Source organism: Aspergillus wentii (assembly GCF_001890725.1).
Source record: "Aspergillus wentii DTO 134E9 unplaced genomic scaffold ASPWEscaffold_2, whole genome shotgun sequence".
Taxonomy (NCBI): Eukaryota; Fungi; Ascomycota; class Eurotiomycetes; order Eurotiales; family Aspergillaceae; genus Aspergillus; species Aspergillus wentii.
This window is the reverse complement of record NW_024467833.1, coordinates 233,585-259,158: the sequence shown is the minus strand read 5'-3', so window position 1 is coordinate 259,158 and position 25,574 is coordinate 233,585. Positions and strand designations below refer to the sequence as shown.

Sequence of the window (25,574 nt, the reverse complement as noted above, 5' to 3'; positions counted from 1 at the left end):
TTTTCCTCAGCAATCTTCACTATGAGAAAACAATGAGAACATCATGGTCTACCGAGTACTATCTCGAATATATCCACAGAACAGCATGAAGTGAACACATTATCCAGAAAACCACGCAGCAAGAACACCCATTCCATCCTACTCATGAATGCCCAACCATCTCACCTCGTCCGACATCGGAAAGCACAAGCCCAGCAGCACCGCTTACTCCTGAATCGGGTCTCTTCATTTCTATTTCATCCGTTAAATGCCCGGCCAGTTTCATTTACATCCTGTCGAATCATCTTATGCAATCCAGGTGGCATTTCCCAGTGACAGTACTCTTATCGACATGTCGACATCAGGCAGATCCCAATTAATGAATCAACGTCTAGCTGCATGATGATATGGGTCTAGTGGTGTTTTGGTAGAGGCTTCATGGTGCTCTATTGGTCTATACTAGCTGTTCGGAGGTGATTGGGCCGGAGCCCTAATGTGTCGAGTTCGGTGTCTCATAAGGGCAGGTAGGTAAGTGAGGACATCATCAATGATGGTGGGAATATCTCACTATATTAACCTGATGATTCACTCTTTATTCTCATTATAATCCTCTCATCCTTGGAATTGATACCACCAGCTATGTTATAATCAAAGGTTATTTACACCCGAACATGAGTCAATGCAAACATAATGAGTAGTAATATAACTGCAACATCTCCATATCACTGATAATGGATCGGAAATATCTTTTCGTACTACGTACTGATAACTATCTTGATAGATATAAGCAGAAATGTCTTTTATCAGATTGGCCGTTGTATTATATACTTTCACCCTACCCATTAGTCCCATATGACATGCTAGCACGCGAAACGGAATACTACGTCCCTATCACTCAAGAATATATAATCAGTTATTCCCTGGACAAAAGATAAATAGATTATTATCGGGACAAACTGATTGTCATCATTCGGAGTGGCAGCGCCTTCATATGAATCTACGGAGTCCGGCTGACTATATATACAAGAACGCTTATTCCGTTTCAAGAATACTGATGACTATGCTTTTACTCATGTCTTGAATCATAGTAGATATCTGAGTGATAAGCACAGTCAGTATCAGCCTGGACACTGTATTATACATTTCCAACTGTCAACGTGGATCAGTGGGTATTTGTTTCAAGACTGCTCTCTACCCTACATATTGACTAGAAGCAGCCTATTTTAATAGCCACGCCCCCCGAAATAAATGATAGTACTGCATGTTTACCCTGCAGCTGGCAGACTGGAATGATGATGGCAAGTTATAATGTCTGTTTCATCACTCCATCACTTACTCATCGTCCCTCTCAACCTCAAGCATATTCATCTTCTCCTCACTCTGATTATATTTCCCGAACAACACAAAAACCACAAACGCCGTCACCACCATAGTCCCACTCAAACACGCATACTGCACCAATATCTTCGGATTATCCGACACAGGAGACAGCGCAATACCCATCGTGGAGCCAAGGGCGCACATAAGCAGGAACAGCGAGGACACGATACTCCGCATCGACTTGGGCGCTTTGGTGTAGGCGTATTCCATCCCGGCCACGAAGGCCCATACTTCAGCCAGAGCGGTCATGGCGTAGACGGGGACTTGGAGGAAGACGTTTACCTGCCTCGTTAGTATTGTCGTTACGCAGGTAAAGTGGTATTGGGGGGAGGTACATTATTCGAGATTTGACCCCCGTCACTGCACTCTTCTGCGAGTGGATGGTCATAGCAGGGTGGTGATTTGTAGATTACTATCTGGTTAGTTTGGAAGTCACACAGATAATAGAAAGATAAGACTTACCATCCTGAAGCACAGCCGCATACGCAATCGCACACGCCATGACGATGAAGCCGGCTGTTATTCGGGTAATCGGCTTAAATTGGATTCGCAGTCGACGGAGGGTTGGATACACCACGCGTTCCCTGGTGGGTTAGCATACGCACAACCACATCCTATGTCATACAGACCGTACATCAATGGCAGTAATATCAAGATCATGATGGGATTGAAACAGCCCACTGGGTAGACACCTTAGTTAATCTGATAAAAATAAAACAGATGAGAAACATACTAATATCATTCGGCACGCCGTATGTATTCATCGTTCCGGCCTGACTGACCAGATTGCTATTCGTCTGGCCGTAGCAGATCCAGAAGATGGGGCTTGTTTGTTAACATGAAATTCACAAATAAAGATCCTATCTTGGGACATGGACATACAAAGCTAAGCTATACAGTTATCAGTATTGTTCCAGCATAGCCTGCATTGAAGGTAGGAGGGACTCACAACACCCGACAGGCAACAAGAGCCCTCTTCAGTTCCTCCACGAAGATATCATCCCAAGGCACATTTGCACCATTTGACGGTTTGGCAGCATCCATATGACCATTATTCTTGATGCTGATCCAGAGAGTTCGGGCTGCGTTGACGATAATAGAGCCGTGCGGTTTCTGAACCACTGCAGCACACTTTAGCTCGATTAGTCGTAGGCAAGGAGAGAGTGAATACCGTATTTCGATCTCCCTGCTACCAAGGCCGCGACAGCAAGCGCCGAAAAGCAGAGAGGAAGAAGGAATGCAGCCCAAAAGTCCACGTTCAGTTCAAGCAACTGTCCAAGTTAGTTTGTAGTACATATATATAGAAGCGAGGACATACCGATGCTGGGATAACAGAGAGAGAACCGATATTAATCACCCTAAAGAGGTCAGTCTGCATCGACGAGAATATCATGTATCATACCAAAAATAGCGATTGAAGATAGTCTGCGTCGTAACGTTTGGATCCACAACGACCTTCTCGCCATCATCGAGCGTCTGGATTCTAGCAGAACAACCAGAATACTGTTCGGCAATCAACGGTGCGACGTTACTCTTGATGCCTCCGGAACTGCATCATTAGCATCGGTATACTTCAAGCATATAAGTGACTCACCCCAGTCCAATCAAAACCAACGCAACCATAAGACCGGGCATACCAGCCCCATGCTCTAAACTAAGAGGTAGCGATGTCGTAAAGAGAATCAATACACCGCACGAAGCAATACTAACAGTCAACCTGTTAGCCCTGCTTTGTTCATGTATGACAATGAGAATGCACACCAAGTCCCTAGACAAATCGTCCGAAACCGACCAAGATAGGTATCAGCAACAATAGCGCCGATGATGGGAGCGAGAAAGCACCATCCAGTGAAGAAGTAATTGACTCCTGTTGCGACTGATTGGCCCTGTATAATTCAGTATGAATCGTCTAGTAGTTCAGAGAGTAAGAGTCAGACCCTGCCTAGTGCGCCTGGTCGAAGGTCATCGCCACGTGGGTTTTGGAGATAGTTTTCTATTCTAGTTAGATTGAGTCAAGTATTCCAGATGAATGAAGAGACGCACGCATTGGCGCCGTGATGCATCGATACGTAAAGCGCTCAGCTAGCTCTGCAACTGCGACTAGAAAGATTGTAATGGGGATTTCATCACAGACGCGTCGAAGGTTGGCGTCTTTCCATCCTGTTATTGATGCTTCTTTTTCTTCGTCTTGAGGCATGTTGAGAATTCTACAGAAGAAAGGAAGAAAGGAAAAAGAGAAAAGAGGGAAAAGCCAGGGAAAAGGGAGTGATCTGTAGGCCAACTCCTCAATTCCATTAAGACTATTTGCCTATAGGGGGTATAGTAACAATGATAAATATAGAAGCCATGCCGAATCCCTTGCTTCACTCAGGCAGATTAAAGGGGTAATAGCAAGAGGTTCATTGTCGTAGTTGGGAGTGCGTTCCCTGTTGATTTATTATTCAGTGTGTCATGGACATCCATTAACCGTACAGTGGGATTGAACCACTGCATGTAGAGATTAATCGAGTCGAGATACACTTTGAGATCTCTTGAGATCTGCCCACATTAGTCGGTCCATCCCAGCGCCCGGGATCTGCAGGGCTGGTTTATCGTGCTGGTGATTGGTCAAGGGGCAAAGCTTAATCTGTGTATTACGTGTATTTCAGCTAGTAACGCTTACTAGTTCGTACGACCTTTACCTCATCGACTAATGCTGCAGATAACGGGGTGTACCTGAGTATGTGACGAGGTTGGCGCCGCAGCTGATGTATGACAGAGAGTCATACTGCACGATAAGGTAAGGAATCACTGTTATGGCGGTAAGACAATCGCCAATCTATATGCAGGGGAATGTGATTGTGTTACCTGTGACGCACATATATAGATGCGATATGATTGACCAACCTCGTCTCAACCCCTAATTTGAACGACTCCTCGGGTGGGGTTTGGTATTGGAAAACTTCCATAACTCAATAAATAGGCAGATCTTGACTACTAGTAGAAACTGCTTCAAAAAACATGGCTATATATTCAGCCCCGTCGTAGGATTCGTCTCCATCATCACCACCATCGAACTGGCGAATATCAAGACCGTCCTGGCCACCAAGTTCAAGATGTCGATCTAGGTGTCCGCAGTGAACGGTAGTTTGCACCGCTGCTGGGATCGGGCATCTTCTGTGTTGATGGATCGTGCTGGGAACGTTCACGCGCGTTGATATGCGGCCACGGTTTACGAGGCTTCACCCTGCGGATTATGAGATGCTCGAGCGACATGTGAGGGCTTTGCTACTGCATATTCCAGATTATGGGTCGATTGTCGATCTGCAGGGCTTGTTTTCGCGTCTGCACAGTGAGTGAGTTCCTCGTGGGCGTCTCTACAAACACGCCCCGGCAGTATCGGGATCCAAAGAGCCAGGCATTCGTCGATGCCTTCGACTTCGCCCAGCGCTGTCAGATCGATCGAGCATGGATGGGGGCACCGCTGCCCCTGTATTACAATCCGAAGGTTAACGCGTGTGGTGTGTCTGCGCGACGAGATCGTTCAGTACAGCCTCACTCATGACCCAGTTGGAAAGCGCTGTCTTCCTCCACGAATTGGCAAAGCAGACACAAGATCCAGCTGAGCTGCGCGATCAGATTCTCTGTGTTCTTCTCGCAGGCAGAGATATCACCGCCAGTCTGTTGAGTAATGTATTCTACCAACTATCCCGTCGAAAAGACATTCTCTCTCGACTGCGTGGTAAAATCGCCAAGCTAGACGGCATCAGACATTCTTATGTGCAACTGAAGCAGATGAAATATCCCCATGCCTTCATCAACGAAGGTACCTCCCTTCTCTCCATACTTTATAACGAAACCCCTTATCATCTCTTCTCTATCATACCTAGAATAAATGATTACTCTGCATATACAGGGATTCCATCTATAAATCAGCACAACAGACTAATATCTGACGGAGAAATCTGGCTAGATCGGCCGCTAGTATTTCTCCGTGGATTCCCTAGCTGGACTAGGTATGGTGGTCATTTATTCTGTGTATTGGGCTGTTTTGGCTACACTATCGTGTAAAGCACGGTATTATGATACATGACAGAATAGAATAAGTATAGAGATAAAGGTACTTGAAAAGTTCCATATCTCAATAATATACAAAGTCAACCCGATCAGAGAAAATGCCCTCTCTCTCCTCCCTCCAACTCACGCAGACGACTACCCCCAAGATCTCCAAGATATCGCGCCGGCAAAGATGATTCCACTGTGGGAGCAAAAACTTCCGGATATGGTACTCTCCACACTTCTCCTGTGCTGATATAGTTTAACTAATTGTATGCGTAGGCATCTGGTTTTGCTGGTTTCACAGCGTTGCTGGTACTCCCCTCCCTTTACAGAGAGAAATGCTATACTAACGAGTCAGATAATGCTAAACCCACAAACCCCCAGCATGACCTCCGGCTACTCGGGCAGCGAGAGCGTAATCTACCTCGAAACACCACTCAATTCAACCGGCAACGCGCTCAACATCAGCGAATACGCAGAAAAGGCACACTCGCGCGGCGTGCTTTATCGGTGGACTCCCTCACTCGCGTCACCCCACTTAGAAGACCAATTTGCGTGTGGGGTGGATATCTGTATCCGGGGTGGAAGGAGGATTCATCTTGGGTCTGTGATGGGAGTTTGGAGAGATGGTTGGGGGTGAGGGTTGAGAGGCAGGCAGCGTCAGCTGGTGAACTGGCGAGGTTGTTGACTGGTATTGCCAATAGTGATGGTGAAAAGATGTCGCCAGCCACCTTGAGCATGGAATTCTGTCGGCAGGGATAATTCAGACTGGATCACTTCGTAGATGCTGCATGTTGTGTGACTGTGTTTGCGATTATCATGAAGACAGGAATCAGCGAAAGCACTTCCCAGCATGCTGAGACTGCTTCATCATACGTGCAGTTTTGGGGTCGTGAAGAGTCATCAACGGAGGATAGCGGATAAGGAGTTGAAGAGGAATAGGAGGGTTGCTACAGTTTAGATAGATGAAGTCAGATATGAGTATATGCAAAAATACTTTATCTATAACACAATGCAACGAAATAAATAAAAGAAAAGAAAGAAAGAAATATCAGTTATCCATTCAGAATGTTCATCATATTCCCAATAAAACATGCGATTCACCTGTATCATACTGCAATAACCAATTCTAATTTTGAAATGAAATGAAAATGAAAACGAAAGAAAGAAAAGGAATCTATAAGCACAAGGCAAGGTGAATATGGATCAACGAAGAGAATTAGAAAAAAAATGGAGATGAATCAAACGACTGAGCCATCGAATCCGAGGGACTATTGACTCGGTCGTCGAAGAATCGAAACATCGGTGTGCGTTGCCTGATCTGCGTATACCACGAGATAGTCATCTGGCATAAGACAGTTTCAGTCAACATAATAGCTATTATCAAGATCACACCCGCCCCGCTGGTGACTTTTCAATCGACGTAGCTCGTGAACCGAGTGATATCCCGGAGGTAATAGAAGGAAAAATAAAGATGTAGAAAGAAAAGGCAAAAAAGATATGCCCGAAACCCCGAGCATGCACAATGGAGCACTCTCCTGGAGATGAAAGATAAAAGATGAAAGAAAAAATATGGCAGATAATGCCAAACGAATGATGAAAAGGTGCCACCCAAAGATCCAATTTTGCGCCCGCTAATGACCAGCTGTAAAATCGACACACCACACAAAGAAGAAACGAGAGAATGCAATACGGGTATTATGAAAACAAGTCATTTTGTCGAATTCACCCAGCAAGATGGCTCAGTGTTGAGGTGAATGGCCGTGGCTCGGATGTCCCATCGGGGGACTGGCGAAAGGCGTGGCATGACCGGCTGGATCTCCTGCGTACATCGGGTAAGGCACAACGTCCAACTGGCCCATGCTGCTCATGTCTTGCCATCCGGGAAATCCCATTGGTGTTGGTTGACCGGGGTACGACATCGAGACGGGGGCCCCTTGCATATTAGGGCTCTGAGCGTTGATCGGTGTTCCGGGAAACGCATTCGCCGGGCTGGTCATCCTCCGCTTCAAGTCTGCATGCATCTGCGGCGGAAACTGATTGGGGTTTGGGTATGTTGCCATGTCCTGTTGTGCTGGGTAGCTCATCGAGCGAGGTTGTGGTACTTGCCATACTGAGCCGTCGGGCTGCATGGCAAAGGTCGGAGGAGCGTTCATGGGTTGCGACTGAGATGGCACGGTTGGTGTAGCCGTCATGGGAGATGTAGATGGGATGGGCGTAATTGGAGTACCGCCAGGGCTGCTCCATACGTTGGGAGACAGGTTCATCATCTGCGACTTCCCTGCGTTCATCGACGCCAGCATCTGAGGATCGGATATTGTGGTAAACTCATCCCAGGGGACGGAAGGGTCGAGCGGTGGTGCTGCTGGTGCGAAATCGGTAGATCCCACACTATTGCCAACTATTAAACCTTGTCAATATACCACAAAACCTTGTATATCTAGATCCGTCACCCACCTGGTGCAAACGAGGGCATTGGATTGCCGGGGAAGGTCCCACTCGCACTGAACGCAGGCACTTCCTGGCTGGAGCTCAACGGCATGGGCTGGTAGGAGAAGAAGTTCTCTGCCCCTTCAGGAGCCCCGCTGGCATTAGGAGGAGGCGACGAAGTGGTCGAGGGGTCCGTCGAGGTCGTTTCTAATCGCGAACTCGGCCGCGACTTCTTCTCGACCGGCGGTTGTTGGTCAACGGGGTAGAATTGACACTCTTTTCGCAGTCGGATACAGTTTTCGCATCGGCCCTGAGCATCGTCCGCCGCCACGAGACATCGAATCTTTCGCCGCCGACAGTGCACTGTGGAGCATGAAGCATAAGCATCCTGAATTTATCTCATGATCTCTGTGTGTGTGTGTTACTAGAGAATGCGACGGGAATACTGACCACATGCGACAGAGGTGCGATGGTAGCCCAGTTTATTGCGCTTCTTGTCTGCGTTCGAGACGGACGAGCCCTCCATGACTTGCGAATTCGGAGTCGATGTCATACTAGAATCGTGGATAACGACCGCGGGCATAGCTCCAGGGAGCAAGATCGAGGTGGCGGGCCACTAGGCAGAGAGCGCATCAATTCGCAGCGCTAGGGAGGGATTCTAGCAAGATCTGGGCGCGTGGCACCAACGGATGGGACGGGAGGAGGGGGGGAGGGAGGAGTTGGAGAGGAAGGGAGATGGAGAAGGAGGAGGAATCGTCCATGCAAGATGGAAGGCGACGCAGGTGAATGGGGTGATGCTGTCACGGCTCCCCGCCCCCGGTGTGTTCTAACGGCCCTTGTTGGGTTTGTTTTTGAGGTCGACTCCACCAGCAAAGTGTCGCACGACAGACGATAATCTGGGCGATAGTCTGGACGATAATCTCGCACGTTTCAGATGAGGATTAAGGGGGGAGAGCGGATGGTGGGATAGATTGAGGAGCAGTATGGATAGATTGGATAGATTGGCGGGTCGCGTAAAATCGGAGGATTCCGTGGACGGAAAAGCGAAGGAAGTAGGGATAAGAAGAAGCAGAAGAAGGAACCAGAATATGAGGGGAAGAAGGAGATGATCGTATGGAGTGGTAAATAAGGAGAATTAGATATCTAAGGGAGAGCGGGGGGAGGGAAAAAAAAAGAAAAGAAAAAAGAAAAAGAAATGATGTATGTTTGGGATCTGGGATCTCGGAATTTTGTTTTAGGGGGTGGGCATGAAGCAGGAAATACGACTAAGAATAATAAGATAATTAAAGAAAGTGGATAGACAAAAGGGGAGGAACTGAGGAAAGCTTCATGCAAAAAATATCAGAAGAACAAGAGAAAAGAAAGAAGAACTAATTGTGGGGTGAAACACCCAAGGCTTGTCCAGTTTGATTGTCTATATTGGTTTGATATTTTTGATAGATACCCTGACCATCGAGTGATTTAATGGAATGTGGGAAGGCCGATGATAGGCGTTCCAAAACACCCTAAAGACAGGTAATTCTTCTACATCTGGGAGGGTTATGGAGGAATTCGTCTGGTTCAGGGGCAATTCCTCATGGCTTCACGATGTCCTGATTAGGCAAGATTGGCATCCCAGACTTTCTGCGACTCGACCTTTTTGTGCTGGTAATCCCCTGACCACTGTGGTTCATGGCAAATGAGAGAGCATTGCGAACCACGGCTCTCTGTGGATTTTATTATTATATTTTATAATAAATAAAATACCTGTCAATCGTTGAAGAACTGGGGAATGGGCAGCAGCAGGGCCAATCAGGCTGAGGTCCGGGGCTGCAGGTTCCAAGTGACTTTCCTCTTGCAGCAATAGAATAAAACCCCATTGCGGCAACTGATCCTCGACCCTTTTTTTCTTTTCCAGAAGGTCTTCCAGCTCGTCGTCATCACTTGGCTGCGGGGCTGCTGATTGGTCCACAGATCTCCTCTCCCAGTACTTCAACATGGATAACTATTCCTTCTCATATTCATTATGTATTATATCTATTCTGTATTCTATCTATTATGGTATTTTTATATTATATATATTTATATATCGACAAGTGTGATATGATATATGATCGATCTATGTATGCTGCAGTGCTACTACGTACTGTCTGCAGATGTGGGCCAGTAAGGTTTGATTAAGGATCATATCTGCATCTTAGCGCGTCCCTTGATCCTTGGCGGAATGCCCAGCGCAGAGCAACGTAAGGGAGGCTCCGATCGTCTTGTGTAGACATACGCTACAATCTAAGGACCAAGTAGGCAAATGTACGGATAGAGTATACGGTAGTCAACAGTGACTCCATAACTAATAACTAATAACTCCCAAGAATTCACGTGTTACAGAGTAACAGGGGTAATTTAGCATCCCTGTCACGCTGGAGACAGAACGTGTCAACATCGTGGCTTTGATCCGACTTAACCCATGCAGGGCATAGTCTACGTTGTATTTGATTATTCTCCAATCCTTCCATCAGTCTTCTTCCCAAGGGACTGGCTCGTCCGGCTTTTTCTTACTCGATTTGGTTTGCCCCGCACCATGAACTCTCCGAAACCCTCCATCAACGACTGCAGGCATGGCCAAATGAAGCCTAGCTGCATTCATATTTTACCATTCCTTTCCCTCTAGAAAACCTAGAAAGAACATTTGGATGAAATGACATCTCCTTGATTGGAAGCAGTCAGCATATCATAATAAGGCAATGCTGACTCAGCCACCCCACCATCCAATCAAAACCCCCCGGCTGCATTTCTGGGGTCTTCTGAAACGCCGCTAAAAGTCCCCAAACCATGGGAGGCGGACCGGGGCTTACATCAGCCCACCTGTCACGTCTCAGTTTTTTATTCTTAGAAGCAGCAATTTCTGGTCCTGACCGAAACATGTATTGAATTTTAATTTTTCACTTTCTTTTTTTTTTTTTTTTTGCCTCTTCACTTTTTATTTTTTACTTTTCTTTCTAATCACATGGTTAGATGTACTCGTACTTGAACTCAGTGGCGCCATGGGATGCTGTTTGCCTTGGGAGAAAAAAAGGAATTAATACATAGCTGATAGCAAGTACTGCTCTATTTCCATTCCGTGATTACAATGCAAGATGAGCAAATTGGCCTCGACAGACGACGTGGATGTTGCTTCTTTGGTCATTCCCTGTTCTGCGTGGGACTGCCGCTATGCTGCATCTGGGCTAGTATCCTCAGGTAAGCGAAGTCGTGGCGATGATCATCCAGGGAATAACACGATGAGAAGAAAAGAAAAGAGGGAAAAAGAAAAAGAAAAAGAAAAAGAAAAAGCAATAATATAATAGGGGGTAGGAAGAAGAAGAAACGAATCAACTATCTACATACTAGTTATCTCTTCTATTTCTTCTATCAACAATCCACCCCTAAAACATCCATATCTCCTTATCATGGCGGTATCTAAAGTGTTGACAGCTGCATGGAAATGTCCGATCTGGGTTTGACAGTGTCTTTCGGCCAATCACAATTCCCTCATGTAGTTCCTTGACTTTCATTTCGCGAGTGGGGTGGTTTTACGCTTCTTTGTAGAATGCCATCATGCAATTTGCCTCTGCTTCCATCTTTAACCTCCCTTGGCCTCCTGCAGGGACTTTGCTCTCGCCCATCCTGGTCACATCTTAACTCTCTTCTCCTCCCATCCTGGCTTCACCTTCGTATTCTTCCTATCGCTCCCGACAATCTTGCATCCATCATTGACTCACCAGTCACATTCTTCATACGGCCACACCGAGCATGGATCCTCTCCTCCTTTTGGTCAATCGATCTTCACTGAATATGTAAACTTCCACCTTCCCCTAGTGGTGTGCCACGCGGCGCTCAATGAGGATCATCACCGATCACCACGATATTCAAGTACCGTGGCAACCTACCAGAGCATCCGTGGAACTCGTCCGAGAGAACAGACCCTCGACTCGTGGCAATTGGCCGAGTTGCCAACAGCCTTCCAAGGGTCTTCTGGATGCCACCGCGTGCGCGGATCAACCGTGGTCTTGACGGTTGATCTGTGCTCCAAAATGAACGGTGGTTCCATTCAGGGTTCAAACCTTGGCACACACTATCGCCATTAATCTTCCCATAGTTCCTGTACAATCCGCCGCTTTCCAGTGTCATCGTGAGATTCCATCACGCTAATAACGTCTGCTGCAGTTGTCTGACACGCGATTAAGCTCAGCTTCCTGGACATGGCGTTCCATCCTTGCACCAACGGATTCGGGAGTCTCCATGGCTCAAGAATCCGACTCGACATGACAGAGGACATGACCAAAAAAAAGAAAATGCAAATAATTATCGACGATATTTAAATAAATAAATAAATGAATAAAACTTAGTCTCCGTATCCCCACTATCCAACTCGGATTCTTGGGCACCTACTACTCCCAGTAGTCCAGCTGAATGGTCTATGGTGCCCCTCGATCAGCGCCCCAAGCGCAGCATCAGTCTGCTAGAAAACTTAAGCGCGAGGCCTGTGACAGCAGTAGTACGCAGTTTTCATGTATATCTGCGACTATCCTGGCTGCTCCATCCAGTCGGCTGACGCCTCCCAGGCTTAGGCTGTGACCGGTCTGTTTCACCATCTTCGGGCACTTGTCTCCATGTGGCCATTGTAACTAGAGCCATGCTTCTTTACCTGCAACGTGCCCTTACGTGGCCCTCCCCAGAAGGGTCCTTCTGGTGTCCCATGCACAAGGCCTCCGCCCTCCGTCGCTTGACCTCATCAGATTGGTCGTTTACCACTTTTAGTGTGGGAGCCGATGGTCGTATCCTGTTGTTTCGCATGGTCCTTTTGCTCAAGTTTGCGGTCTTTTTGTCACACACCCTTTTCGAGGCTGTTTTTGCTTTCTGCCTTGCGCAAATTTGCTGCCCCCATTTCCGGTGTGGGCAATCATGATTATTTGCTCTCGCTAATTAATGGCTGATTAGCAAGCGGATGCATCGAGAATCAATATCCCTGGACCAATATCCAGATACCGCGCCCACGGACTTTTGGCGGAAATTGCATAACACCAGTATACGTTATCAAGGTTGCCTTCTTTTCCGCTAGAACAATGTCGAGATAGCACGAAAACCCGTTGAAATGGTACCCGCAAGGCCCCTGCGAAGCATTCTCGAAGCCTTTTAGTTCCCTTCGTCAACTGCGGCTATTGATGAAGGATGATTGCTAAGTCAATCTCCCACGCGGATAACAACTCTAACGTCAATCGCCAAAGCTTCTCTCACACAGCAAGATAAGCATGTACGTCCTATTCTGCCAACGATGGCGTCGGCCCCAACAGAAGCACACCATGCCCTCACAAACGTTTCCTTGTCACGGGACCCCCGAGCATCGACGACTATGACTTTGTCGCTGGAGTGGGGGTCGTCGTCGGTTGAGGAAGCTTTTTTCGGTGCAGGCATCTGGTTCAAAGATTGCAGTGGTAGGTATTCATACGAATAAAACTTGTGTAACGGATGGCTTGGTAGACGGCTGTGCTCTTGGAGTGTGCTAGGTGACTGAGGTTTTTGTAGACAAGGAGCACATTGACATGATGCTATCCCAAATGGTCGACGACATTCATGGGATGTAATGAATCGAGCATTGTAGCACAAGGGGAAGGAAATCGTAGCGGGCGAGTTGCTTGAATCAAATCTCAGACTGAACGACATGGATGCCTCATCAACAACCGTAATATGTCTGTTTTCTTCTGTTTGTTCCTTGATAGAGAATTCTAGTCGCTGAAATTCGACCTGGGCGTTTGGTTCATCGTCAAGTGCTTTATCCACCGGCAATGAGAACTCCTCACTTGACAGCTTCCCCATCCCAAGTGGCGTAGATTCCCTAGAAAGCGCGTTCCCCTGCTTGATGCGTGGTCTTTCTTCTGCCTTTGGTGTTTCCTTTACGTGCACATCAAACCATGTATTCTCAATGGCCTTTGAAGTGGACATATCGACTGGGAGAATCGGACTGCTCATCCATGCGATACATGCTTCGGTAACTTGCAAGCTCGACAGCACGCGACCGACGATGCACTGTTTGCTCCACCAACTTCTTCCATCGTAAGAAAATCCGCCGTAAAGATTAGCAACGGGCCCCAGCTTCGCCATTGCATCTGGATCATTTTCCAGCACGGTACATATAAGTAGATGACTGATTGCTTCGCCAGGAATGACAAAACCAGAAATCCAGCTGCGAGAGAGCCAGCCGCCAATTTCCAAGGAAGATGTATTGTCCTGCTCTCGGGGGTTTTGAAGTAAAATCAACCGGCGGGAAGGACTCCTGCCGTACATTTCCTTCTTACCCAGTCTGATGGAACGGTTTGTCAATATGCGATGGATAGGGTGGCGATATATATCCGTAGTTAATCGGATAGTATCTCCATCCCCAATCCTTGAGCGAAAACGCTCCTTCAGTCCGTCAATTCGAGGCCACCCAATGTTTTCAGCAAACACAAAGAGCCCCTGCAGCTGTTGCTTGACACGTATCGGAGCCAGCGTGCAATCCCATGCCGACTCCGGTACAAATGGAGCCTTGCGTGTCAGGCTCTCAAATAATGACTTCTCGAAGAAAGAATGGTGATGCTTATCATGGGGTCTTCCAGGGTCTCGCAGACTGTCGGATGACGATTGGGGATGGGTATAGCTGATATCAAGAGTATCCAAGAAACGCCGCACCACAACCAAGTCCCAATCGACCTTATGGTTTCGTAACTTATGATAGTGATAAACATCAATTGTTGTTACAGCCGGGTCACGAGATTTCTGCGACATGCCCAAGCGAACGATAGCATCAAGGCGTAGAAGCAGCTCACCCGCTAAGAGCATTTGAATGAGAAACCACTTGCGCTCTAAGCCTTGATCAATCCATAATTTTTGAGTGTCATCATGTTTGATATCGTGTTCCAAAAAGTCGCCATCGAAATGTGGAAGTGCTTCCCACAGAATTTGGCCAACACGAAGCCGCCACTCAACCAGGCCAAAATCTATCCATGCGCCCCGTGTGGACAGGACAGTTGTCAGCACCTTGATTTGAGACTTGATGCTATGCTTGTCTCTCGAATCCATCACTAGGGCATGGGGCGGAGTATGTAGAAACTTTGTAAAAAGACCGTTGTATAAATCACGCGGGGATTCAACATCAGCTATTGTTCTTTCCTTCTCGCCATACAATATCTCTTGACGGAGGTTTCTTATGGTCTTCAGACGGTCTACCAGGTGTTTGAGATTAATCTCTCGCACCCCAATTTCTTTCCATGCGGAAGGTCCCTCGCAAAGAAGCTTTTTCCTATCATATACTGTACCATCTCGACAACGGGCGTAGGAATCATGGTAATGTCCCAGAAGATTGTATGCCTTCGCGGCTGGTAATTGAGAAACACGCCGTATATCAGAGCATTCTCTCGGCTTTTCTGGACCAGTGTACCGAATGGAATCCGCGACTGAAAGCTCAAGATAATGGCGGAAACCGACAGAGCCGGGCTCCTTCCCATTCATGGACAACATGTTTGGAACTTCGAATACACCAATATCAAATGTGGCTCTCTTTGGCGCATCAAGCCGCCTGGTACCATCTAGGTGAACCGGAGTGTCCCCCTTGACTACCAACCCATCTGGGACTGGTAGGTGAGCATGAAGTGTACATAGGGTGTAAGACGCATGGGGAAGTCGCTTTCTGTCCCACATATTTAGGATTGAATGGTCATGTTCGTCCCAGGGAAAGATAACTTCCGGATAGTAATGATTATGCTTGCCTTTCTCGAGGAGAAAAAACGGTGCTCCAGAGAACAAGCCGATAAGGTCTTTTCTCGTAAGAGCAGTGTCATGATAATGAGATATATGTAGCCCAGAGTGACTTTTTGTTTTCGATGCTTTCTCTCGAGCTTGAGTGTCAGTATGCTTCCTGTGTTCTGGAACAGCTGGTCTCTCGTGGTCTTCGACTTGTTGTATGGGATCCTCTCGTTTATCAGAAGAATAGGGACCAAGATGGTTGTCATGTGTATCTAAACTAGCGTGTCTCGAATCTTCGCTGGCTGATCTTGATGAATTGGCATGCCACTATATAGATATACCCATGTTAGACATCCAATTGCCATTAAGGTCGCAGAAACACCTAGTACCTACCAGGACATGCTCTTTTGTTTCCATTGGCTCAGCTACTTCCGTGTAGTCGTGACTGTGTCTTCGAAATAGATCATCTATTGGGTTATTCCCGTGATTTTCGCGGTTAGACGGGAGCGACAGTCGTCTTTTCGTAGGTCCATTCTGTTTTCTGGTCTCTGTATCTGAATCGGATGTCGCTGGGGAAGAAGGGTGGCTTAGTCTCCGAAAGAACGACGACATTGTCTCTTTGTAGATGATCGGATATATCAACACATAAAGTGGTATCTTAAGGCTCGAAGGAAAGGATTCAGACAGTAGTAGGGCGGTTTTACGAAGAAATAGACGAATTGTGTCACATATTGAAACGCCAGGCGTGGCGAGTGAAGATCATAAGATCAGCCGGCCCGAGATGTCACCTTGTGACTGCAGCAATTGGTGAGAGAAACCGTCCAAAAAGAGATTTCTCTTCAATTCGACATTGACATAAACGAGACCACTGATTTTGACAATGAAAATGCTCCAGAAAGATGATGAAATGAGATGAGTTCAGAAGAGGAGAGGAGGGGAAATGGGCGAGGCCCGCCGGATCGGGAAGACGATGACGTCCGGGGCCGCCAAGTCCGAGCCGGCCGAAATGATCGACTGCAGAATATAAGGTGTGTAGAAGAATACAGTACTTCTGTCCGTTGTAGATAATGGTGGGGGTCAGACATTGTCAGTTCATATGGTCTTGTTCTTCTATATCCGATGACCAGGTAATCCGAGCCTGCATCGTTCCATACATTCGGTAATACTATAAACGTCTATGTGAAACTACCATGGAACGAAGAAGCCATTCAAGGTAGCCACTAGCTATTATCCAGAATGGCAAGGCATTATCTACGTGACAGTTTCTGGTTGTGCACGGTTTGATTGAGTCGTTCAAGTATTTCATTAATTGTCACAATGACTATATTAAATAGCGAGCAATCTAAGCGTGCTCGTGCAGGAAGCCCAGAACGGTCTGGTATCCCCGCTCGTACTCCTTCAGAACCTCAGGGTCCTCCAGGTTCGAACGAGCAGCCATCCAGCCGTGGATCTGGGTGGAGAAAGTCTCGACGTGGTTGGGTTTCTTCAAGTTATTCTTGAAAGCCTCAATGTCACTGGGGTTCTCATCCTTGGAGGCAAGCACAGCCATGGGAACCTGAACCTTCTCGGCATCCTTGGGGTCGACCATGGCGGGGTGGCACTGAACAGCGGCCTTGAAGAGGTTGCTCTCATTGCCCGCAATCAGAGTGGTGATCTTTCCTCCCCAGCAGTATCCGACGATGGACCAGTCGAACTTGCCACCGGGAGCGGACTTGTTGGCTTCCGAGACAATGTTGGGAATGCGGTGGAGGGTTGTGGGAGGAGCGGCCTTGGTCTGGAAGAAGTTGCCCAGCTTGGCCTTGTGGTCGTCGGTCTGAGGGGGGAACCAGGTGATGTCGGCGGGCTGGCCTTCGAAGAAGTCGGGCATGAAGACACGGTACTTCTTCTCGTTGGAGGTGGAGAGGATATCGGCGCCTTGGATGGTCTGGGGGAAGAAACCGAAGATGTCTACGTTGGTTGGTTAGATTTGAGCGTAAGTTTGGGGATAGAAATTACTCACCATAGACAACTAGGATAGCCTTGGAGGCATCGGCAGGGCCGGTGACGTCTGCTAGATTAGTTATCGAGCTCTTTGATGCTCTAGATGCTGGACCTACATGTCTTCAGGCCATTGATGGTCTGGTATTCACCCTTGGGCTGGTAGCCCTTGGCGACGACGGGGGGAACGCTGAGCGATGTCAGTATTTTCGTAGATATGATTGTAAACAAGAACTCACGAGCAACAGGCCTTGTTAACACCAGACATGGCTGCAGTAGAACAATGAATCGGTCTAAAGAAACTGGCGTGCCGCGGTTTGACCGAGGAGAGAAAAGACCTTCGAAGAGGGGTAGTCAGAAGCTGTCCGAATAACATGAACGCTGATATAGTACAGAGCAAGTAAGACGTACGAGGTATATGAGCGAGCTCAATTGAGAGAGTGTTTGCAGTGGGATTGGCGGAGTTGGACAGGAGAAGAAAAGATGAGGGGAAAAAGCGATTCTTGTTGTTTTCGGATGACCCCGCGTCGACGTCATCGGAGCGACATTTCGGCATTCAACCGGGCTTGCACTCTTCCACCGCGATTAATTAGTTGCGGATATTTAATTGCTTGTTTGTTGATTAAAAATGAGTCAATATTCTATTCTCTAGTTGAGATTATTGCTCAATGTTGTTTTTTTCGGCTATAAGCTATATAAACGACAGCCGAGTGCCGAGAATCATTCGGCATGATTCTACCATGTCGACCAGCAAATAATGGGATTAGTATCATTAATTGTAAGAATAGAATAATTATTGAGCAAGTCTAATCATCAATCAAGCCATCATCATCGTCAAAAATCCCCCCGTGCTCATATCGCATGTGCTCGTAAATCCTCGCTTGCCCGAATTGCTTCCCACAAAAGTAACACCAGTCCACGCCGCACTTTTCCACTGGACATCGAATGTGCCCACATCCCATCGTCTTCTCGGTCATTGTTCCACATCGAGGACATGGCTTTATCTTCTCCAGTCTGCGCGCTTCTGCTGCTTCGACTTTCTTTCTGTATTGATGGGTTGCTTCCTCTATCCGCTGAATCTCACGCGCCAACTGCGTTTCTGCCACTCTCTGCTCGGCCTCCTGTCGTTGACGCTCTAACCGCTGAAGCTCTCGCTCCAACTCTAGCCTCTCGCGCTCTTCGACACACTCCTCGTCTGTCCAGTTCGTGTTTTCAGGAGGCGTTCCACGAGCACAGCTGCGCTCCATGTACTGCTTAGCGGTACTACATCCCTGACACCAGGCATAAATCCACGTCCCCTTGTCGCGTACCGCATTGCCCAGATCCTTGACTGCGTGGATACCCATCCCGTACTTGGATAGTGTACGAGCGGTGGGTAATCGACGGCAAAAGGGACACGCCAGGGCAGCCGTGTTGATGATTTTTCCTGGGGCATTGAGGCCGTACCACCCTGCCAGGCAGGAGGTGCAGATGTTCTGGAGACAACCGCGCCGTCCACAAGCAGGATGGAGGGAACCAGGCCGGAACCTCGAGAAGCACAAAGAGCAATCCACCTGGGTTGTCCTGCGTGTTGCGACTACCTCTTGGAGCGTTGATATCAACTCAGCAGAATTGCAAATAGGCTTTCTCTTATGACTCAGTGGGGTTTTACAGTCTGGAAAAAGCTTGATTCGAGAAAGAAAGTTATCAGACCCCATCGTTGAAACTGTTTGGAAAAGCGAGCGGTTTGTGAATGGCGCAATATCCGGATTCTGGATATCCCGGATAAGCCAAGACAGTGTGTTCTCTGCAGAAATCTTCCTGGCTGTCATTTCGATCTCGGTGGTAGGATCGCGGCCTGACACACATGGGGGGCAGACAAACTCCGATTCAACAAAGGAAGATGGTCTGTATGCTTTAGGCCAAATCATGCGGTTGAAGCACTGCTTGCATTCGACGACAGGCGCAAGATTCTTGTTCTGTTTGGCGTCTGCAATCTGGCTTTGGGTCCGACAGTAATGACACTTGGCCCGGACTTTCAATCGATCGATATTGTAGAGGACATACTGGGCTCTGCATGACGTATCAGAACACTCTACCCAGGTTGCTTCAGAAACAGTAGTGACGTCCTGGGAAACCCGCACTCTCTTGTGGTTCTCTTTGTCTTCGGAACTGGCGTGGTCTGTCGCAAGGCAAATTCCACACTTTCCACTATTCCCCATTATGGTGACGGAGCGAGGAAATCGACAGGACCGACAAGTGACCAGAGGTCCTATGTTGGAAATTGCCTTGTTTGGGGTCCATGGAATGCGTGCAGTCAGAGGAGTGTCAAGGTTGAGCTCCAGCATTTTGAAGGCGATCAGCTGTTCAAATAATTTGCTGTCACTGGACCGTAGAAGACTAGTTGGCTTCTCAGCTACAACATCCTGGCCCCTTTGCTTTCGATGTGCCTCATTTGCATCCAGAAGGAGGGCCAGGCAGCCCACTGTCCAGTTTTCAGGTATCTCCACGTCATTCCATTTGTCCTTGAAACTGAGCATCTCTTGCTCTGCTGCATCAGCGAGAGGCGTCATTCCAAGTCGCAGGCTCAGAGCTGCGACAAGAGCTGCAGGACGAGATGATAACCTTGTCCCTGGCACAATGGTGTGAAAAAGAACCTTCCAAAATTGCCTGTTGTGCTTCTCTGCTGCCAGGGCCAAAGGAATCCTTGTTACCTGCGCTGAGCTTGCCATTGCAATATGCTGTGGCATTTCGTTCGCGGAATTAACAAAAATAAGTCGGGTGAGAATGCGACCAAGTCGTCGCAGAATGGAGGGATTGCAAGACCGGCCAATTTCTAGTAGCTCAGCTCGAGTGAGTTCTGAAAGTGAACTTTCATCATTGTTCGAATCGGCATTGGACTGCGAGAAGTTGAGTGTTGGGTCCAAGAAGACACAGGGGAATCGTTCTGCTTCAGGGACATTGTCGATGATGGAAAGAACCTCTGCAGTATGTTCGTAGGATTCCTCCAGCCATGCTTTCATGTCTGCTTTGTCCTTCGAATCGCTTATTTTGTCGATGTGCTGGTCAAACGCGGTCACGATTTCATCGCGACGAGGATAATTCCTATCACTACACACAGCTCTCCAGAGGCTGCCAAACACAGGATTGAGGGCTATAGCACGAACATCGTGATGGAACATGTCCATAAGGTGCGTGACCGCAGTCTCCTTGTATTCGGCGTCGGTATACCAGCGCTTCGCAAAGTCGGGAACGGGGGTTGATTTCTTGGGCAGATGCTTTTTCATGATATCGGCCGTCATCTCAGTCCTGGTTATATTGTTCACGCAAGCCACCGACTCATTGCCTGGGAAGAACCGTCTGCCTGTTTGGTCACGCTCATCCCTGACTTGCTTGATTCCGTGACCTGAGATGTAGCGCGATAACTCCGTAGGCAGCGCTTGTACTTTCTTGTCCCCGAGGACAGGAGCTTTCTCGACACCCATCCACGCCAACAGAAGATCGACTGTCACTTTGGATATGGCTTCAGGGCACGAATTGTGAAGAGAGAGACAGGACCCGCCCGTCAAAGCAGAAAGAAAATTGTAGTACGCAGCATACTTTTTCGACATACTGGACTCGAGAATCGTGAAGACTTGTGCCTGTTTCTCTCCGCTGCGCAGAGCATGGGATGCAGAAACCCAGTCGGCAAAAGCTGGCCCGAAACCTCCATACGAATCCGATTCCAAAAGCTCGATTTTTTCTCTAAATGCGTTCCAGCCAGAGGATATCTTCGTGTGCGGAGGCGCATCGGTATACAGCAGAATCACAGTCTTCGCATCCGATCGCATCACCTCACACGCTTTCGCCAAAGCAGTCTTGACAGCCTCTGGGTAATCACCGCCCCCGTAAGGCTTGAGTCCCCGAGCGTTGGCGACAAGGTCAGGCTGTTGTTGAGATGGGTTGTGTTGATTTTGATTCAGCCACCCTGACCACTCTAGGAGGCTCTCATCACTGTAGTCGCGATATCCCAGAAGGCCTATTCGCGAAAAGCAACCCGTGAGTGCGGAAATGGATATGATTTGAGGAAGGGAAGTGTTGAGTGACTCAAGATAGCTCATCATCGACGCCGTCGCGTCGGCAATGATGAGGAGATCGTATTCTTCCATTTGGTCAAACGATGATTGAACGCCGAGATGAGTGTGGAGGTAGGATTCAATGAAGCATGGGAGTGGTGCTTTATAGAAGGCAACTTCTATGACTCTGCTCTCCTTGGAAGGAACTCCCAGGCAACGGCGGTGCATGAGTCACCATATACAACCCCGAAGGACTAGATGAACGACACTATACTGACCTCATAATCGGGCACCTCATACAGTTAATGATTTACTCTGTGGAGTTTAGTTCTGGTGAGATGACAAGGTTTAATCGCATTTCGACCTGAGGCTCAGCCACAACAGCCCAATCCCGTCGAAATCATGAAGGAATCGACCCACCTGTGGATTTCACACCATATTAAAGTTGGCTGATTATGGGTTCATTTACATCTCTGTATAAGATGTTATCCTCGTTTATGCTAAATACCCCAATTTGCGGAACTGCAGCTGTCCGAGATCCAACACGGCCACAGCGGAGTCATTTGCTTTGAAGTAACATTATATCGACTACTGGCGATTAGAACTTCATATTCTCAATATCTGCTTTATGGTGACAGTCTGCTTCATTTCCCCAGCGTGAACCTCTCGATCTCTGGCCTCCATGCAACTTTTTCAATCACTTTGGGTCCGTTTGATTCGAAATTTCAAGGCACGAAGTAGACGGTATAGCTATTATCTACAAGCTACAAGTTTTGACAAAGTAATTTGGTAGCTGAGAACATCAGAGCAGACTGGATGAACGAACATGTAAAATACAATTGTGCTAAGTCTGCTTCTCATAGGGCAGATGATCGAGGATCAGGCCTGCAACATGGCACAACGGATATTTCATCCATATAGATGACTACCTACCTGGCTCTAAGTAGCAATAAACTAAACACGTTTTGCCATGGTCTGCAGATCCCGAATCCCCGCTTGAGGTCGACTGGGGTATGAACATCGAGGAGAGTGAACCGATATGAATGCCTCAGGCAGGACTCAGACAACGTCCTTTCGAACTCATGCTAAATATGATCTTCAGAAGATCAGGTACACCTGCGGACCGTAAACTCAATTGCTTAAAGATCATTTCCAACATTTCTATCTAGTAGAAGAAGACTCCTTGCTTGGAAGGTATGCCACGTCATCTCGGCCTGTATCACCACTGCTATCTTGGTCTGCACAAATCAGTCACTTGCTCCAAATCCTTGCTTTCACCAGACCGCAACAATCTATCTGGTTCTTTAAAAAAAATACTGAACTCCAGAACGAGATGTATTAGGTAATATTAAACCAGACCAAACCCCACAAATGCATGCATTCCTACCCAAACATCAAACAACCAGCCCAACACACCGCACCTTCTCTACCCCCTCTATCTCATGGATAATATGCGCATCTACACCAGCTGGCATATCCTGTTTCTCACGCGTACTCCCACTCTCTGTCAGATGCGCTTCACGTCCATTCGAATCACGAGTAAACTCATACTGTCGCCATTCGCAGTTTGAAAATCCCGTCCCGCGGGATATGTCATACGATGACCAGTCTTCTATGAGGTAGTGTAAGAATCCACCATGAGAAACCAACGCGACGTGTTTTTCCGGACGCTGATAGAGCCATGCTCTGAGTTGGAATGCGCGTTGGCGGACGGCTGAGACTGTGGCTGCGTAGATTCCTTTCTACTACAGTTCAGTATTGATTACATCAATATAGGAAGATGGATATACCTTTGCATTCCAATCATCACCCACCAAACTCATATCCAACTTTGCAACATCATACCCCGGTGCCGCTTGGGTGACCAACTTCGGTCCCTCCTCTAGAACAATCTCACGCTCATATCCCAGATCGCACGGTAAATGGCTTATCTCCTGAGCCATAGGTGCTAAGAGAAGTGGGATTTGGCGTTTCTCCAATGTGGACGAAAACACATAAGCGGCTGTTTGTATCGTTCGCTTCAGAGGCGAGGCAAGGATGATGGAGATATCATTGTGGAAGGGGAATGTCTCTGCGAGGTCCTGGCATTGGTGCTTGCCGATTGCAGTGAGAAGGGGATCACGGAGATGATGTGCGTCCTGAATAATTAGTTGGATTCATGATATGGGGTGGGATAGGTGGTGTACGTTGATGTTGTGTTCGCCCTGGGCGTGGCGGATGATGTGGATTCTTGGGGGCATTGTATTTATGCAGCGGTATGGATCGAAAAAAAGAAGGGATCGTGAGATTGAAGATGGAATGTCAAAATATATATTCACACGTGACCGACTTGGCTATACCGCCATGTTGAAGTGGATCTGTAAATATGCATGTTAAATTCATTCTGCAGGTTGAGCAGGATTTGAGAACATTCCCCTGCCACGTGGGACATTGGTGCAACATGAGAGGTTGTCGGCAAAGACTGTCTAGATGTGTATGTAGGCGAAATAGATATGTCGGAGAACATATAATCATATTTAAGATTCAGGCTATCTGTATAGCGTCTTTCTTGTAACTAACGAGCAGTATATCCGCCATCAACAGGAAGGCAAACGCCCGTCATCCAGTTGGCATCATCGCTTGCCAGCACGACAGCCATTCGGGCAATATCATCTGGATATCCAGGTCCGTTGAATGGATGGCGACGTTGGATAACATCCAAAGGAGTCATGTGCGTGGTGGTGTCTTTGAAGATGGCAGTTTGGGTATCTATATTGTTAGCTTCGTAGTATAGTACAAGTTGGAATACGTACAGCCTGGACAAAGAGCATTGACATGGATTCGATGGGAAGCATAGTCCAACGCAACCTGTCTGGTTAGATTGCTTACCGCTCCTTTCGATGCACAATAGGCCGCTATACATGTTAGAATATAGAAGTTGGGGTTCATCGAGTACGTACGAGCATCCTGACCGGCAATAATGCCCATAATTGACGAAGTGTTGATAATCCACCCACGATCTCCAGAAGGATGCGGGTCTTGCTGCAGCATCTGCCCTGTGGCATATTTACAACCTAGAAAGACCGACTTTGCATTGACGCGCATCACATCATCCCACATGGATTCCTCAGTCAAATGGCACGGGGCTGGTGTTTTGGCTTCGGAACCGATGCCGGCATTGTTGACCATTCTATCTTGTTAACAGGTTCCATATATAAACAGGGCAGGAATGGTTACATGTCAAGCCGCCCAAATTGTGCCACTGTCTTCTGGACCAGCTCTTTCATCTGTTTTGCTTCGCCCACATCCGCTGGTACGAAGATTGATTTTCCTTGGGAGCTGAGAATAACTTCATGAGTTGGCTCTGACTCCCCGGGGACGACGAGACGGGGTGAAGGAGATAGATCTGCACAGACTACCTTTGCTCCTTCACGAGCGTAGCGTAGAGAAATGGCTCTTCCCAGTCCCGAGGAAGAACCTGTCACAATAGCGACTTTGTTTTGAAGACGACGGAATCCTGCCATATTGTGTGTATCAATGAATGCTTTCAGTCAGGAACATGCAACACAGTTGCGGGGAATACCGAAGAGGAATTAGAAGATTAAGTCCTTAAATAATGATACAGAGAGGAATGCTTGGTTACCCCTCACAATAGACAGATGGGCTACAGAATTACCGTATCTGTCGTCTGCTGCTGATCGTGTCGGGGAAACTTGGCCGAGTCCCAGTGTGGCACATGGCGATCATCCGCATTTTTGATGCTTAATATTTCCATCTCGACGATTTTCTTCCTCATCGTTTATCTCTGTTTCGAAAGCAGCGTTAACAGTCGCCCTTTTGGGAAGGCTGAAGGCTGAAGGCAGCTGCAGGCTACGTCTGTTTTAGGAAGGTGCGATACTCAGCCTGCTGAATTTCTGATTTCCCCCTCTTCATTCAAACCACGTCAACATCTTGGCTTCAGCGCAGTTGTCACCACTTTTTATCATGCTTGATAGTTGTGCTGATCCCTAAATCAGCGGC

The 25,574-nt window shown here is 47.6% G+C and overlaps 8 protein-coding genes across 8 annotated transcripts; 1 reads left to right on the top strand and 7 right to left on the bottom strand.

Moving 5' to 3' along the window:
• Positions 1 to 1,059: 1,059 nt before the first annotated feature.
• Positions 1,060 to 3,556, bottom strand: ASPWEDRAFT_734267 (uncharacterized protein; the record flags this gene model as incomplete). The annotated part of the gene is made up of 13 exons (XM_040839330.1): positions 1,060 to 1,641; positions 1,695 to 1,771; positions 1,822 to 1,943; positions 1,994 to 2,039; positions 2,093 to 2,184; positions 2,309 to 2,480; positions 2,531 to 2,630; positions 2,678 to 2,717; positions 2,762 to 2,908; positions 2,954 to 3,064; positions 3,121 to 3,245; positions 3,297 to 3,352; positions 3,403 to 3,556. The coding sequence occupies 13 exons, from the start codon at positions 3,554 to 3,556 to the stop codon at positions 1,312 to 1,314; spliced, it is 1,572 nt and encodes a 523-aa protein (XP_040691813.1). The 3' UTR covers positions 1,060 to 1,311.
• Positions 3,557 to 4,645: 1,089 nt separating this feature from the next.
• Positions 4,646 to 6,238, top strand: ASPWEDRAFT_179733 (uncharacterized protein; the record flags this gene model as incomplete). Its single annotated transcript, XM_040831805.1, has 5 exons — positions 4,646 to 4,846; positions 4,909 to 5,164; positions 5,547 to 5,623; positions 5,677 to 5,709; positions 5,756 to 6,238. The coding sequence occupies 5 exons, from the start codon at positions 4,646 to 4,648 to the stop codon at positions 6,035 to 6,037; spliced, it is 849 nt and encodes a 282-aa protein (XP_040691812.1). The 3' UTR covers positions 6,038 to 6,238.
• A 901-nt stretch (positions 6,239 to 7,139) lies between these two features.
• Positions 7,140 to 8,353, bottom strand: ASPWEDRAFT_104822 (putative C6 finger domain protein; the record flags this gene model as incomplete). The annotated part of the gene is made up of 3 exons (XM_040827677.1): positions 7,140 to 7,807; positions 7,855 to 8,190; positions 8,278 to 8,353. 3 exons carry the CDS (start codon positions 8,351 to 8,353, stop codon positions 7,140 to 7,142), a joined length of 1,080 nt encoding a protein of 359 aa, XP_040691811.1.
• A 4,673-nt stretch (positions 8,354 to 13,026) lies between these two features.
• On the bottom strand, positions 13,027 to 16,176 carry ASPWEDRAFT_103566 (uncharacterized protein; the record flags this gene model as incomplete). The annotated part of the gene is made up of 2 exons (XM_040827576.1): positions 13,027 to 15,836; positions 16,011 to 16,176. The coding sequence occupies 2 exons, from the start codon at positions 16,174 to 16,176 to the stop codon at positions 13,027 to 13,029; spliced, it is 2,976 nt and encodes a 991-aa protein (XP_040691810.1).
• A 730-nt stretch (positions 16,177 to 16,906) lies between these two features.
• On the bottom strand, positions 16,907 to 17,809 carry ASPWEDRAFT_168063 (dienelactone hydrolase family protein; the record flags this gene model as incomplete). The annotated part of the gene is made up of 4 exons (XM_040830248.1): positions 16,907 to 17,511; positions 17,564 to 17,611; positions 17,661 to 17,731; positions 17,781 to 17,809. The coding sequence occupies 4 exons, from the start codon at positions 17,807 to 17,809 to the stop codon at positions 16,907 to 16,909; spliced, it is 753 nt and encodes a 250-aa protein (XP_040691809.1).
• Positions 17,810 to 18,347: 538 nt separating this feature from the next.
• ASPWEDRAFT_104603 (uncharacterized protein) lies at positions 18,348 to 21,668 on the bottom strand (the record flags this gene model as incomplete). Its single annotated transcript, XM_040827664.1, has 2 exons — positions 18,348 to 18,607; positions 18,674 to 21,668. The coding sequence occupies 2 exons, from the start codon at positions 21,666 to 21,668 to the stop codon at positions 18,348 to 18,350; spliced, it is 3,255 nt and encodes a 1,084-aa protein (XP_040691808.1).
• A 1,301-nt stretch (positions 21,669 to 22,969) lies between these two features.
• On the bottom strand, positions 22,970 to 23,815 carry ASPWEDRAFT_168061 (histidine phosphatase family protein; the record flags this gene model as incomplete). Its single annotated transcript, XM_040830247.1, has 3 exons — positions 22,970 to 23,317; positions 23,366 to 23,713; positions 23,762 to 23,815. 3 exons carry the CDS (start codon positions 23,813 to 23,815, stop codon positions 22,970 to 22,972), a joined length of 750 nt encoding a protein of 249 aa, XP_040691807.1.
• A 314-nt stretch (positions 23,816 to 24,129) lies between these two features.
• Positions 24,130 to 25,078, bottom strand: ASPWEDRAFT_105503 (SDR family NAD(P)-dependent oxidoreductase; the record flags this gene model as incomplete). Its single annotated transcript, XM_040827732.1, has 4 exons — positions 24,130 to 24,323; positions 24,368 to 24,469; positions 24,515 to 24,744; positions 24,792 to 25,078. The coding sequence occupies 4 exons, from the start codon at positions 25,076 to 25,078 to the stop codon at positions 24,130 to 24,132; spliced, it is 813 nt and encodes a 270-aa protein (XP_040691806.1).
• Between the last annotated feature and the right edge of the window lie 496 nt (positions 25,079 to 25,574).